Source organism: Stigmatopora argus, chromosome 9 (genome assembly GCF_051989625.1).
Source record: "Stigmatopora argus isolate UIUO_Sarg chromosome 9, RoL_Sarg_1.0, whole genome shotgun sequence".
Taxonomy (NCBI): domain Eukaryota; kingdom Metazoa; phylum Chordata; class Actinopteri; order Syngnathiformes; family Syngnathidae; genus Stigmatopora; species Stigmatopora argus.
Window position 1 is genome coordinate 11,962,823 of NC_135395.1, and position 16,213 is coordinate 11,979,035.

General features: G+C 39.7%; 1 protein-coding gene across 2 annotated transcripts in view; it reads left to right on the forward strand.

Annotated features, from left to right (window-relative positions):
- fat4 (FAT atypical cadherin 4) overlaps positions 1–16,213 on the forward strand; it is a 77,580-nt gene that overhangs the window by 45,433 nt on the left and 15,934 nt on the right. For both annotated transcript variants that reach the window (XM_077608916.1, XM_077608917.1), the window contains exons 5-8: positions 1,417–2,339; positions 3,336–3,510; positions 14,484–14,664; positions 15,762–16,012. In XM_077608916.1, the coding sequence (XP_077465042.1) occupies positions 1,417–2,339; positions 3,336–3,510; positions 14,484–14,664; positions 15,762–16,012 (1,530 nt within the window). The remainder of the gene's footprint in view (positions 1–1,416; positions 2,340–3,335; positions 3,511–14,483; positions 14,665–15,761; positions 16,013–16,213) is intronic.

Here is a 16,213-nt window from a genome sequence, read left to right on the forward strand (position 1 = left end):
TCACCCAAACACGACAACATAGCAACTAAAAGCAAGCAGCAGTGGTGTGAAGCCAGCACATTCAACTTTTAAAGTCAATTGAAAGTTTGTTGAAGAGTTGAAGTTTGCATTTAGAAACATTTTTTTTTAATTAGTAGCCTCCCATACATCCAAGATTTCAACAACAGCGTCCTGTTTCAGCTTCTTGTACAAACACAATGTGTGGAAATGAGGCTAGATAATACATTTTAGCACATTTGGCGTATCAATGATTGTCATCTAAAACAATGGATGCCGGGGGAAATGTTCACCCTTCCTCTAACCTCCACAATCTATTATTTGTTGTCAAGATCATTTGTAATCCAAGATCATGAATTGCAGTTTTTTTTTTCATTCAAGGCCACCGAGATTGACCATGTCATTTTAGTCCTATTTTTGTTCAAAATGTTGGTCTACAATTACTAAAATATAAAATGAAACAACAGTTATACCCCATCACATCTTGGTTTTCTCCAAATTATATCTTGTGAGCTGATTTAGTTCATTTAGAACTGGGAGTTGATTACAAACTGGATAAGGCAAGGAAGGCATAAAGCAGTTGGAACCAGATGTTAGACATCCATGTCAGGTATTTTTTGGTAGCGTATCTTTTACATTGCACCATTAAATCCAATAATGTAGGTTGTGTGTGGTTCTAACTCATCAGCTGCTTTTAAACTCTGATCTTATGTTTTTGTCTAATGTAATGCGTGACATGGCTTGGCTCATTTAGAAAAAGGCCGATTTCATAGAGTTGACCTCACTTGATCTAATTAAAAAGTGAAATTTGTTGTTTGTAAACAGGAAAAACCAGCATGTCAAAAACAATCTTGTCTCATTTTTGGATACCAAAAACAATTGATGGTTTCCTGGTTTCTGCTATTTTTTCGGGATGCAGACATCCACTTCCTTTCCCAAGTTTGGCAGGCTATTTTTTGTCATGTATGCTCTTTGTGTGAGAATTGGAAGTTGCCATGTCAACAAATTGGACTAAGATTGCTTGCATGTTTTATTTTTTTTTGTCAATCATAGTCATACATACATTCAGACCTATGGACCCCACAAAAAACAATACTCTCAAATATCTTAATATCTCTGGAAATTATTTTACCCAAATAGGGGAAAGAGGCTTGTTCACAAATGAAAACAGGAAGTCATTTTTCCACCTTTTTACTGCAATATCACACTTGATTTAAATGGGGGCTCTTGGGAAACTGTTTGTATACAGGTACGTTGTAATTGAAAAGGGAAAGTTTTAAGTAACCTTAGCTATTTTCACACTAAGCGCTCTAAGATTAGTAGGAGTAATGTGTGTACCTGATCACAAGACTTGATAGTTAACACATCCGAATTTTGTTCTATCTTATTTTCTAACTCATCAATTCATGTGTCTTGCAGGTCCAAATGCACAACTTCTTTACAAAATTACATCAGGTGATCCCCAGGATTACTTTGTCATATCCAAAGAGGGGGTTCTACAAACCAAGAAGGCCCTGGACAGGGAAACTCAGTCCTTCTACAACCTGGTGATCACGGTCAATGACCTGGCTCCTTCGCCGATGACCCGCTTCACCAGCACGGCTCAGGTGTCGATCATCCTCTTGGACGTCAATGACTGCCCGCCAACGTTCATCTCCCAAAAGATGACCTATATCCAGGAGAATACACCAGTGGACACGGTAGTTTTCACTGCCCGCGCCACAGATGCCGACAGCGGTCCCAACAGCTATGTCGAATACTCTCTCAGAGGACCCTTCGGAAGCAAGTTCAGCATTGGTACCATAGATGGCGATGTCAGGTTGATTGGAGAACTGGACCGAGAGGAGCTTTCAAACTATACTCTGACGGTTGTTGCCACCGATAAAGGCGAGCCACCATTATCATCCACTATGGACATGACCATGTTGGTTCTGGACATCAATGATAACACGCCGAGCTTCTCGCAGAATATCTACGACATTGAGATTGAGGAGAACACTTTGACCGGGACAGACATCATCCAAGTGTTTGCCACCGATGCCGACGAAGGCACCAACGGGCAAATACGCTTCTCTATCTCAAGCGGGAATACCAACGGAGACTTCAGAATGGATTCAGTCACGGGGATGGTCTCGGTGGCCAAACAGCTTGACCGCGAAGTCCAGTCTGCCTATTCACTGGTTGTTCAAGCTTCTGACCGTGGAAGCAGTCCTAGGGTAGACAGGGCTACTGTCAACATCGTGTTGCTGGATGTCAACGACTGCTCCCCTACGTTTGAGCTCTCGCCTTATACCGTCAATGTTCAAGAAAACCTTGAGGAGATACAGAGTAACATCCTGCAGGTGACCAGATTTTCTTTGAGCTTTTGTCAAGTGGTTAACATGATTAAGTTGTTAGAACGTAAATGACATTCACAGACAGGGTGTCTGACTGAGCAGATTGCTGTATTTTTGAATGACAATCCAGAGACCTCAAATGAGAAAATGCCCTGAACTGTCTTCTTTTAACTAACTCAATAATTGTAGGTATGTGAGTGGATCACTACCACTAGTGAGATGGAGTCTCGTCTAACCGCATGTCATGAGAAAAACATGAGTGAACCAATGATTTAATGATACAGGGGTATAATTTGTCCTGCCCAATTTGTGCTCCCCGGCATTTCACCAAAATATGCGGCTTGGCTGAAAATGCACTACAGAAATCATTACGCTTATGACCACCATGGTGGGTTAAATGAGCCGCATATGAAAATGGAGGAGAACGACCGTACTCACGAGTCTGCTTACTCTTGATCAGTTGGGAATCAGCAACTGTTTCCCAGAGAAAATCCGATTGGGCGAATTGAATAAGCACTGAACTTCCTGCCCTCAACAATTACCTTCATGGTACTACTGTGATGAAATTAACCCTGTGGCAGTACACTTTGTTTGTTTTCAAGCAGTCAGCATAAGATGTTGCTCAAGAATATTCTTTCTCATCTCCACATGATGACCGCTTATCCTCAAACGGGTCGCGGGGTTGTGCTGGAACATGTCCCAGGCAACTATGGAGCCGAAACACAGGGCACATAGAGAAGGACAACCACTCATTCTCACACTCATAGCTAGAGGCAATTTAGAGCAATGCCGTGCAAACTCCACACAAGAAGGTCTGAACCAGGAATTGAACCATCAATCTCGACCTTGGTGACGCGCTAACCACTATTGCACTGGGCCGCCCCAAAATAATCGCATACAAATAATCCTGCTATGGCAAAATTTGGTCCTTACACGGGAAAACTTTTTGGCAACAAAAACATTGCATACATCGACAAATGAATAAATCTCCATTTGTTTCAGGTTGTCGCCAGGGACGACGACCAAGGCGCCAATGGCCAGCTCAGCTACATGCTCAGTGGTGGCAATGACGACGGCGCCTTCAGCTTGTCCTCAAGGGGTCAACTGAGTTTGACTCAGACTTTGGACCGCGAGATACGAGGGAAATATGTTCTCCTGATCACAGCCACCGACTCAGGTAAGGCGCAATAGGTTGCTTGATGCTGGCGTAAAAACTGATTTTTAGTTGGGTTTGCAAGATTGTCTTTAATTTTGCCAGAATATATTTTTAGACGAATTTGGTTTATCTGGTTTGTTCTGTCTCATGATTGGAGTATAGTAACATTTCTAGATTTGCCAAGACAAAAAAGCTTTGTCAGAATATATTGTAGGAAACTTGCCTGCCATCAACAAATATTTTGATTTCGTGGACTGTGCACCGCTTGTGTTTTGTGTGGGTCGATAATCCAAACATTGGAGAGTTCTTACTGTGCATTATTTTTACGATCTTTTCCCCACAAGTCCATTGAGCGGCTTTGCATCTTGGGTTTATTTGGATACGATGGTATGGTTTGTTTTAGTCAGATAAAAGCTTAACTTGTTATTGCGCGAGGGCCAGTTAATGTACAGTTAAATGACTACATGCTTTGCCTTGTTGCAGCCAAATCACATAGTGTACTGGCTAAATATATGTTTTGCCCCCCTCACCATGAGCCACTCCAGCATAGTTTTCATGATCTATGGGTGGTTCTGTATCATTCCTGGACTGTGTAGAAGCGTTGGTGAGAATTGTTTCAAATGCTGCAAAGTTTTGCATTGTATGATTCCGGAGAGTTGAATGAAGGGCTGAAGGAGTATTCAGTATTTGGCCTATGATCAAAGTCTTTGGTATGGTTGCTGACGGACAGTGCTCAGCTCCAAATTTGAATGACCTTGCTACAACACCATAAATTTGAAAGAACAAAAGATGGAATTTTATTTTTACTCTTCAAAATGGCTGCTTTTAATCATGTATTTTTGCTAGTGAAACCATTTTTATTACATATTCTCTTTGTACGATGCTCCAGATTGGTGACAGCCCATAAATAGAAGCTATTGAGAAGGAAAATAGAAAAAAAAGGGTTCAAGGTCCAACTGTCGCCATCATAAAACCCTTGTACAGCACTGTTTTCAACTAACATCATTGCTGTCATTCACCGCCCCCAAGGTGAAAGAACTTCTTAAAATATACATGGCAATATAAAATAAAATGAAGCAGTACACTTAACTTTAAGAGACACTGGGCATTCTCTCCACATTTCATCGCATTTCTTTGGTTGCTTAATATTTTTTTGCCATTCTGCGTTCAAAATACACAATAGCTAAAGAATTATAGGAGACTTAACATTTACTTGTAATGAGTATGGCCTTTGTTGCCATGATGACCAGGGGCGGAATTAGGACGGCCTTTTCAGCTAGGTGAGTGAGTCAGCCCTCACAAAAACTAAAAGCTGTATTCATATTTTCAATCATTACCTAAACGTAGACTACTAACATAATCACAATGTGGCTGATGCAACGGACACGTCACACATCACTCTTTACCGCTCCAATGTCAGTCTTCAGCAAACTTTAGCTGGTGATCAGAAACTGCTTGCACTTTGGATTGTGAAGAATTACTAGCACGAGTCTGGCTTTTTTTCATAAGAAACGTAATATACAGTAGTAACAGTTTCTCTGGCCTTGCGGTATCTGGCATCCTCCAAACACAGCATGTTTTATCTTTTTATGTGATACAAAACCCTTAGAGGACAGAGAAATGAGAAGAGCATTTTATATAATTATAATTATATATAATTGTAGTATTTTTGTCAAATTCTAAACATTGTATTTGGCCTTTAAACAATATAGTTTTAATGAAAGTGTAAAAGAAATCTTGAGGAAAACTTTTTGATGTATTTCTGGCTATTTTAGATATTGATACAGAAAGTCTGGAAATAAGCTACAAGCCAGGAGGATCATGACGAAGTTTGGTGATTTATACATTTGATTAATATGGTGGCTACATATTTAGATTTTTTTTTACTCAAGTTACATGGATCTAGGTATACGCCTGCCCCTCCACATTTTTTTTCATGTTATAATTAGGCATTCGCTCGCTTGCAAATTCAGTTTAGAAGTGTGTGCCACATGGACAGAGTTGCCCGACAAGTGAACATACTAATTTAGTGCTGGACGGATTTTTTGCACTGTTCACATGCAGTCCATATTTAGAGCACTTGACAGCACTTCCAAAATATTTTGACAAGACATTTTCAGTACAATGTTGGTGAGAGCCAGCAAAGGGAAAGAGAGAAAGGATTTGGGTTAGAATATCAAAATATCAAAAAACCCATAATCAAGAGCCCAGTCTAAATTATCCAGTGTTTTTCTCACATTTTTGAGGCCTAGGCCCCGGGACGATGGCGCAAAATGCTTCTCCCAGACACAATTTGGCACGACGAACTGAAAAGGTAGACACTGCAGACATTTCTCTGTGTCTCCAATCTAGCTGTTTGTGGCCACCATGACATTATAAAGGCTGTCGTTATTCCCCAACCCCCCAACCGTGATGCCAGATCTTAGCCAAAGTGGCGGAAAGAGAAATTGAGCCTGTCAGACAAGATATCAATAGTGAGACTACAATTAAATGGATGTTTGAGTCTCCAGTAGTTCTATAACCTCTCCAGTGCTGTGTTTTGACCTTTTTATGTTACCTCAAATCGGTCATGTTTTGTCTTCAAACCAATCTGCCCAGTGCATGTGTAATCAGAAACTGTATACTTGCAATGTTTTTTACGGATATGATTGGCAATTCGTCCTCACCGTGTCAGTTTCAGAGGATCGGAATCGGGTGTAAAATATTGTTTTTAAAATCAATGTTTTTACTTTTTAACTCAAGGGCTGCCATTGACGGTGAAATAGATCCAGTTCATTTTCACTGGGAGGTTGGCAACAATCATTCGATTGCCGTCAATGTCAGTGACGCATTAATGCCAGCCTTCCCAGTTGAATTGGATTTGATGCCTTTAACTGTCAAAGGTAGTGAATGCTTTAAGCGCCAAAATAATCAAAATAGGGATATTGCAATAATAATAATAATATTAAAGTACGATTTATACCATATCTATTCTACATTGATACTACTGAAATAAATTTGCCAAACAAATAAATTTTCTAGCAACAGCAAATAAATCAAGAAAATCAAAACCAAAAGAGCTCAATTTATCAGATTGGATGAACAACTTGACAAAGACATTTGGATTGTGTCAGGTGACTTGGAGTGGTATGAAAAAATGTGTTCTGGATATTATATTTATTTTTTGTTTATAACACATTCATTACCTTTAAAATTGTGAACCCTCAAGCTACCGCTCACAGTCCCCAATTTGAGAACCATCAGTGCACAAACATCACGAGCGGAACATTTTCCCCTCTGTGTTTACAGGAAAAGCTGTTTGCTGCATTCCTGAGAAAACAGCTATGTTTTATTGCCAAGATTTGGCGTCAGCCGGAGGCAAAATGCAAAAATACCAGAAAATTCATGGTTTACTTTACCTGAATCCCACTGATACAAAATAGCAATGCAGTAATGTACACATGAACTACTAGTAGTAAAGGTAAAAGCCATAGAAATGTATACAAAGCAGTTTAAATGATATTGTATTCAAGCTCATTGAAGTGTCAGTATAGTATGTGAGAACATTCTCAGGGTACAGTGACATGCTTTGACCGCATTGGGCACATTTATTAAAGAGAAGCTACAGTAATTTGTTAAACCCATGGCCATTATGGTGGACATGGTTGCACAGAAAGTATATGTTTTTATATTTTTCGATGTTTGTTTGTGTGCATTGCATGTTTTTATGTGATGCTCTGAAAGTGTGAGAGGTTTTTTTCTCCAGTTTTTCCACGATCTTGTTTTCTTCCAAGGAGCAAGTCAACATCTTTTTCCTGTGAGGAATGAGAGAGAACAAGAAAACACGTTCATAAATGTATTAGCAAACAATACAGATCCAAAGGTGGTCTCATCGCAGTATTCATACAATATTTGTTGATAATATCTCAGTTGAGGAAACTACTAATTCGAGCTTCCACAAACCATTCCAAACTGTCCAAAAACAATTTAATATGCATGTTATTTGAAAAGAGAGCAGTTTTTAAAGTGATTTTAAGGTCATTTTAGTACTGTCACAATTACTTGCTAACAAGACGTTAACTGGTGCTCACAGGCAAGTTTGTAAGTATTTTCTAATCAGAGGTTCTTTGTGGTTTCTCTTGGTGTGTGATTTTTGTGGAAATAACTTCGGGCAGTGTATAGAAAATAAAACGTTTAAAAGCGGTTTTACTTGCGTGTGCCTTGGCTAGGTGCGCCTTTTTACGATGTTTTTCTCTGCCGGCCAGCACGTTACTAGATTCTTTAAATGCTAATTTTATCCCAGCTAGTACTTACTTCTATCCACAAAATTATGTTTGATAGCTATCCAAAAGATACAAGACACTTTTATTTTGTATGGCACTTTTTTGGTGTGTGTGGGGGGGCATTTTTGCACTAGCATTTGATTTTGTGGTTCCACTGTGCTTTTAATATACAAAAAGTCAAAAAGGGCCTACTCTAAGGTCAAAATTTCTACTTCCCAGATATTCTAAAACAATATGAATGATGGTGTTTTTGTCATAAGATCACAATAGTAAAATCACTTCATTAAATTTTACCACGAGCTTTACAATGTTGGGATTTGGATATTACTTCCTTGCCAGGTTCCAAACCACTAAATCTCAGTAGCATATGGAGAACAAGTTAAGACATAGGCAATCATTGAATGCATTAAAGAACAGGTTGAAGTTTTATTTGATAGATAATTCTTATTAGAAAGATCTCTTATGGTTTGCAAATGAGTTTTGTTTTTCTCTTGCCGAGTTTGTGAGAAAGCTTGAGTTTACTCTGGGGTGTTCAACACTGAGGACATCTCTCAGGCTGTACCCAGCTGAGGCTATTCACGGGGGGTTGCTTTGGACAAGGTCACATTAAAAGGAGCTTTGTCGCAAGGCAACAGGTTGTCAGAGGCGGAAAAATGTCAATTTTACCTAGTCTGTGGCCAATGTTCTCCTCATTTTATTTACACCGGCTCTTAAGGGCACAATTGAGCCGCAGTCCATAAAGTGTAATTAAGCGTTTAGCCTTAAGCTTCTATCCACAGATGGGCCATTTTGTAAAATTTACACATGCATCTATCTCTTCTCGGTCAGCCCGTTCTCTGTTTAATGAATCCGGTTGTTTGAACGCTTCTGTCTTACTGTGTACGTCTCGGCTCAACATTTTTGTTTCGGCGGAAAACATCAGTCAGACACTCTTTGAAGGGACAGATTATCCCTTGTCCCAGCATAAAAAGCCAAACCTCCGTTTTAGCGCAGCTTAAACTGGCCAACTCTGGGTAACTTGCAGCCTTTCCCAGAAGGTGGGAGCCTAAGTTTCTTCAGAATCAACACCCTGTACCCCCCTTTTCTAACCCCCCCAAGCAGTTTGTCCTGTCATAGCAGCTGCAGCCATCAGAAAACAGATCTCTTAATCGCCATTAACACATGTATTTGTACCCCCTCCTGTTCGCAAAGTATGGCTATGGCACCTTCTTGGTGGTTAATGTGATTTGTCCGGTGAAAATGTACACTAATAAGGTGCTTAGAGTCTGCCATATGTTTACAAGAGACAATGCTTTGTGAATTTAGGGGCTTACACGGGGGAAGAGGAAGCAACAGATGGTCACATGGTCTCATTTAGTCTCGTAGCCCTGAAAGCTTGTTATTTTAGACACCGAGCGCTTGGAGTTGCTCCGGGTTTCTCCATATGAAACTGCTCAGATATGGTTCAGCAATTAGCAGACCACAAGGAGTTAAACAAACAACCTCACTGGATTTAAAAAAAATAAAAAAATAAATGAAGTAGAGGTTCACGTTGTGGACCTCTTCACCCTGGAAAAAATAAAAGGCTGTATTATATAAGAGGTTTGTTGTACGAAAAATTAATACATCTCAAACAACCAAGGACATCCACGTATATATTCATGTACATTCAATTCCTGCACCGAAACCAAGTAAATGCACTCGTACACATACAAGACAAAACAGGTTTTATTATTTTTAACGCCCCAAGGTCCACTGGCACTAGTCTTTGATACAATGTACCTACTCCTTTGTAGCATTTCATTCTGATGAGAATTCAGTTACTCCAAGTAGATTTACTCAAGGAAGGCTGTCTCTGAGGATTTCGACAGTTGAAACTGACTCAGATTAGAAAATATCAACACTCAGGCCTTTTGAATTAAAAGTGAACACATTTGAAACAACCAATGTAGCATGTTTTCTCCCTTTCAGATGGAAACAACCAAAATGACTTGTTTTCTTCTATGACTTGATTCATCTAGAATCCAAACAGTCACAGTAATGAGTTGGTTTGACAGATGTTAATGGTTTTGTCAAGAAATCTTGCAAATAAGAGTTTTTTTTTAAACCACATTTTCAATCAGCTGCTATTATTTGTTTGAAGACACATTGACCTTTTGCCCTTTTTGTCTATTGCAAAGTCCACTTGCCTTTTAATCAAAACTTGAGGTCCAGTCATGCTTTGCTAGAGGCTCCAGATTAACCCCACTTAAATAAGATTAAATTTACGCACCAACAGAGATGAGGTACTATGTTGATTGCTTTATCTCTTGTCCGATGGGCAATCAAGAAATTAGAAAAAGGAATGCAAACATTTGGGTTTGTCATGCAGTTGTGAGCATACTGTATATATAATCCTATGATTGTTGACTGGCATTGTTTTACACAGCGATTCAAATCAGAGGTCATTCGATATACTGATGATGATGTCATGTTATTGAGGGTCCAGGAATGAGAGAAGGGACATCAAAAAAACAAAAATTGCAACATGAGCAAGCACTGGATCACTGGTTCAAGACATAAATCCAAACTCCTCTGTTTGTTGTTAGACACTGGAAACCGCAACTATTTATTTTCAAATCGAGAGCAGAGAGAGTAATTTCAAGACCACAACACTAATAAGAATTTTTAACACCGACCATGTTTTCCCTCAACCTTTCTCCCCCTTTTTGGGCCTAAATCGAGTATTGTATTTATGTAGAAAACATGATAATTTAGGCAGCTCTGTGATCAGAATTTAGTAGCATGCATTGCAATGGGATTTCTCTAGGAGACAGGCTCGAATTAATGCACCGAGGCCACATTAAAGTGTTTATTTAACACAACTACTGCAAAAAAAGAACAAAGGGCTTGGGGTGGTGGGAATTGCAGACGGAAAAATAGTTTTGTAACCACCAAGACAGCTGGCATTCCTGATGCAAAATTTCCAACAGCTCTCTTTCCGTGACAAAAAGAAAATGATGTCATTCGCTCAGTGTCGAACTCAGGCCGCCGAGCTGGCACCTGCACTGGCTGCAGTCTTAACGATCAATGACCCTGACAGTCTTTGGTGGATTCCAGAAAAGTCTGAATATGATGCTGGATCATTCCACTCCGTCATTCCATTATGAATAAGAGGAGGTCATTGCAGTTTTAAAGAGCATCCTTTGATTGCTTTTCTCACACGAAACGATAACCAGAAAAGTCAATTCAAATAATGTGCTTTGTACCCAATCATATAGTAAGCCCTAAAGCAGTCAACACTAAAATAAAAAAAATATATAATAGCTATCTAGTAATGAGCATTATAACTTGCCATTTGATGACAGTTTTATACCTTTTTTTTTCCTCTGGACAATAATCACATTTTATCTCCTTTAAATCAGAGGAAGTTCAGGATCACAAAGTATTTGTGAATAGCTGAAGAATCTATTATGGATATTTTCCTTTCAAAAGTGCTAAGCAGCCACCCTTCAATTCAACTAAATCTCTGAGCATATCATTTTGATAATTCATGGAAAATTGCTCTGCCACCCTGTCATCCAAGGTATAGCATTTAGCATAGAGCAAGTTTTGACTATTTTGACCTAAGGCTCAACCACAACTTTAGATTGAAAAATTGAACGGAACATTTCTGATTTGAGTGTTTATTTGTTAATCATAAAAAAATAAACCCCTCAAATTTTAATTACATTTCACATCTATTATCATACACAAGCGTCTAGTTTCAGATGAGCGGTTTACATATAGGATCTGCACAGCGCCTGCATGGTGACCAGTCCAGGGTGTATCCTGTCTCTAAGCTGGGATAGAGTCCAACTCATCTGTGGTTTAACGCAGTAAAAAAAAAATGGATGGAAAGACATGCATTACATATTTTTAAACCTCATCTATGTGTGATCGACTCGGACCATTTGTTTCTGAAAATCAAATATGGCCCCTGACTGCACGAGTTTGCCCACCCATGCACGAGAACACATTGGATATTGGGGAGAAATTTAAGATTCGGAAACAGATGATATACTGCGGCTGCTGTGTAGATGTTGATTCATCAAGCATATTTTGTGCGTCTCACCTTGAGCGTAACAATCTCAACGTCCATTAACACGTATTTGCATCCATGCCAAGGTATCGAATTCCTAGACGGCTAATTCTGTCAGCCCACGCGATGTAACAGGATCGATCTGAACTATTCGTACGTTGGACAGCAGGCTCGGCGCAGACAGCTGCCAGGGGGTTATGTGATATCGGAGGGCTCCAAGGGGCTAAGACGGCACGTCTCGAGGCTTTGGCCGGGCGGCGAGAAGCGATACAGCCGAGAGAGATGTGAGAAACGCTTCCCGTCTGATCCCCGCGCCTGTCGACATCGTCGGGGTCGGCTCGGGGTCAGGGCCGCACGATAGGAGTGTTTGAGGGCACTTTAAGGCAGAGGCGTGTTTGCGCCGAGCTTTCGGCGGATTAGCCTGAGAGATGTGCCCATGCTTGTGGTGGACCAGGCATTTGCAGGTCAAAGGTGGCGCATGTGCTTGGCGGAGGAGGCTGATTGTGCGTTCTCCCCAGACGGTAAACAGGTTGTGACATCACATCCTGCACCCGGGGGAGACAAAAGCATTGGGATTGTATGCAGATATACACACGGTTTGTGTATGTTTCCGAACTAAATAGGGAAACAATGTTATCGAAAGGTATTTTGAGGCTGGAATATTTTGAATCTATTGGTCCATCATGCTGAAGCCATTCTGGGCCACCAGGAGCTGTAGTTGGGAGTAACACTATATTTAAAGTATTAGAAAAGACTTTGTTTCTTCGTAGTCTTTGGAAAGTGCTCAATAACATCAGGATTTGGAGTTGATCAGTTTACATGTGATTGTTGAGGCGTGAGTTGTAGCTTGCTTTTGAGTTTTCTCATGGAAGTGTTAGTCCCTTTTGAAAAAAAAAGTCTCAGTGCATAGGCGACTTTTGCTTCCCTCATTCACTTATGTTGATGAGTATATACTTAAGTTTTTTTTTTTTACAATAATGGAGGGGTGGAGAGCGTCTGATTCCTGTAACAGTGAATTTCAAGCTTCATAATAACTTTCCAGTCAATTTTAGCTATGAAATCCACTCAGTTTGGGAATCAGCAAGAGATCTGTCTTTCATTTGGCTAAACCAACCTATGTTCTACTGCTTACTAAAAAATAGAAAGTAGAATCAAACTTTATTTTGTGGATAAAAGAGTCTCCCCTCTTTGTCAAAAGTCAAAATGATTTAAAATGGCTGGCAATCACATGCTAGCTGTTTTCACTTGATTCAAGGGATGACAAATCCTAATCATTAATTTAACATTTGGAACACAATCAAAAAAGTGACAAGCCCATAACGTTTTGGAAAAAAAAATGTCTCGACTTGATAAGCGCTGGTGTTGTCTTGATAGCTGCTGAGCCCTTCTGAGCACTAAGCAGTTCATCTTTGATCAACAACACTGTGACTGCCAAACACACTTTGGCTGCCAAAAGCTGAAGCTAAAGTGATACAGACACTGTGATCAATTAAAGAGGATCAGCTCTAATCTGTTTCCAGGACAGCCAAATGCAAGATTGAATATCAGACAAAAGATAAGCGGGTTGAGTATTTCGGCAAATGTGCAATAATTTAAAAACGTCATGAACTTGACAGAATTTTTTTCAACCACATTTGTCAGCAGACTTCCTCATATAAATCTGAAATCATTTTGGAATTAAATGTTTTTTTATTACTATTTGTGATAGTGGCAATAAGCCATCACCTAAAAGTCAACGTTGTCCATATTTAGTAGGAAATGGAGATCCTGAAGTGGAACTGAAAGAGATGTGACTCATTTTTTGGGAACGAGTCAAAGAAAAAAATGTGTTCTGTGGTTTCAGGGCCTTTTGAGGGGAAGTTGATCAAAATGTTTACCTTTGCCTTCTATTTTTTTCCCCTTTGAGACTCGACTTTGTATAATTCTAATTACCACTCTTTTTTTGGGCAGGAAAGCCAGGAAGATTTAAGGACGGATATCTGTTTATTAAAGCAAATTGATGATTTAAGTATAGAAAAGCTCAATAATGTAGCATTTGATTACTTTAATTGGCTTTTACTCTTCAGTATCAGCCCCCTAATAACCTTTCTTTTTATTTTTTTTGCTTTAGGACACCCCTCTCTTTACCTAAATCCTTCTGTTTGTTTGGTTTTCTGCTCTATTATCGAATATGCCATTGAGCAAAACTATTTTACAGTAGTTAAAATAACCTCATTATTGAATGTCAACGATTTTTTATAACAATCCGTCTTTACATCCATGATTTGCTGAGCATGACTTTCTTTGAGGACATACGGCTGATGGAAATGTTTGAAATCTGTCCTTTTACGTCTCTATCCAAGAAAAGCAAACGAGAGCAAGCTAGGGTTAAAATCAGTCATTCTGTTTATATTCTTCAGAAAAGCAGAGGGAATTAATGATGAGGTATTGAATGAATGAATAAATGTGTGATTTTTGTTTTTCTTTAAACATCCACGCCAACTTAGCCTTAAGAGGAATCTCCATTTTTTTGTTCCAAACCAAAAGCCCATTTGAGTTCTAAAATCTACATGAGCACAAAACATTTGGTATTCAATATTTTTTATCCTGAGCTCACTGACATAAATTCCAGATCATAACATAGCCTAATAAACACACTGTGATTTAAGAAACAAGAAATATAAGCCTAACCCTTTTCACTACTGCACCCTCAGGTACTCCATCATTGAGTGGAACGGGAACGGTGACCATTCTGGTGGACGATATCAATGACAACGTGCCGATTTTCTCTTCGTCCATCTTTCACACCACCATCATGGAAGATGCGCCCACCGGGACCGACGTGCTGCTGGTGAACAGTTCTGATGTGGACATTGGCCACAATGGTGTCATAAGGTAGACTTGTCCTTTCATTTCCTTATCGTTATGCCTTCAGACAAAATTATTAGTGTGCATGTCTTTCCATTTTATACCTGGTCTTGATGCCTCACCCTACGAACCAACATCGTATTTGTCTGAGAGCCCAACTTAGCATTTTAGTCATGCCAAAATCCATGCTTTGGTCTTTGATTCTCCTTTTTTCCACACACACATCTCTACCCCATGGGGGAGCTGCTAAGGACCCCCTGCTACAAAATTCCCCGTCCCCCTCAATCCGGACGTTGACTCAAGTCCGTTCCCTCCATTTTCTCTCCAAACTCTATTGGGTACGCACTAAGGGGTGCCGCAGTGTGCTCCTGTTTCCCAAAACATGGTAATGAGGATGTTAATTGTCTATGACAGTACGAGGTGTACACATCGGGGGGTTTTAATTGAGAACAGAGCTGGTTACCGTCAGTTATTAGTTGGTATTCTCACGGGCCATTATGGTAGACTTAAGGTTTAGGACTTTTCTAGTACTTTTGAATAGAAGTTTGCCTCCGTGTTTCCTTCATACTTTCCCATAGTTTTGGGGGGGTTAGAAGATGATGTATACTTCTATTTGAGTTTACTTTCTTGTCGGTCTGGGTTTAAAAGTGAACGGTTTGCAATTCCTCTGACTTGCCGATGAGGTCTGTAAGACGAATGTGCGGGTGTTCGCACCATGTGCTCTTCAGTCTTACTTTATATTTATATATGAATGGATGTAGTTGTTACTTTAATAGACACCTATTGTTGTTAAAAAAATCAAACTCAACTCTTTCGATGAATTCATTGTCGATAGTGAATCTAATATTCAATGTAATTTTTAAAATTAAACTAACCAAATATGCTTAAAATATTGAGGATATAAGATGGTTCTGAATGGGATGTTGGAACCAAATAGCAAATTTAAAAAAATATGGGCATCAATTTAGGACTGTTAATTTGAAAATCTTTTTATTTTTAACTATATGTGGTTGAACGCTAGAGCGCTAAGGCACTGTAATTCATGCTCTTTCCGTGTTCCTCAGTTTGTGCTCAAAGAAAAAGTAAATTGTTCCTAACATTTCTGCCTATTTCGTTCCAAACAGCTACAGTTTGACAGGAGGACATGGACAGTTCTCCATCAACCCTGCGACCGGACAGATTATCACCAGCTCCCTGCTTGACCGAGAAGAGCGAGCCAATTACCAGCTGCTGGTGGTGGCAACAGATGGAGGGCAGCCGCAGGGCCTCTCCAGCTCTGCCACCGTGTCCGTTACAGTGGCCGATATCAATGACAACCCACCACGCTTCCACCACCACCCGTACGTCACCCACATCCCCGCCTCCACTGCTGCAGGTAACATTCATAACTTTTGTTTCATTAGAACAATATCTGTTTACAGATGTTTACAAGTGATTAAGTAATAAAAGCTTTCCCACATTTTAAAATGATGTCAATGCTCCAACAAGGAATGCAGTTACACTAAGTAAACAGCATTACAATGAGCTATTCATTTAATTGTTGAAAAGAGATGGTCTACTAAATGACTCTGTTACT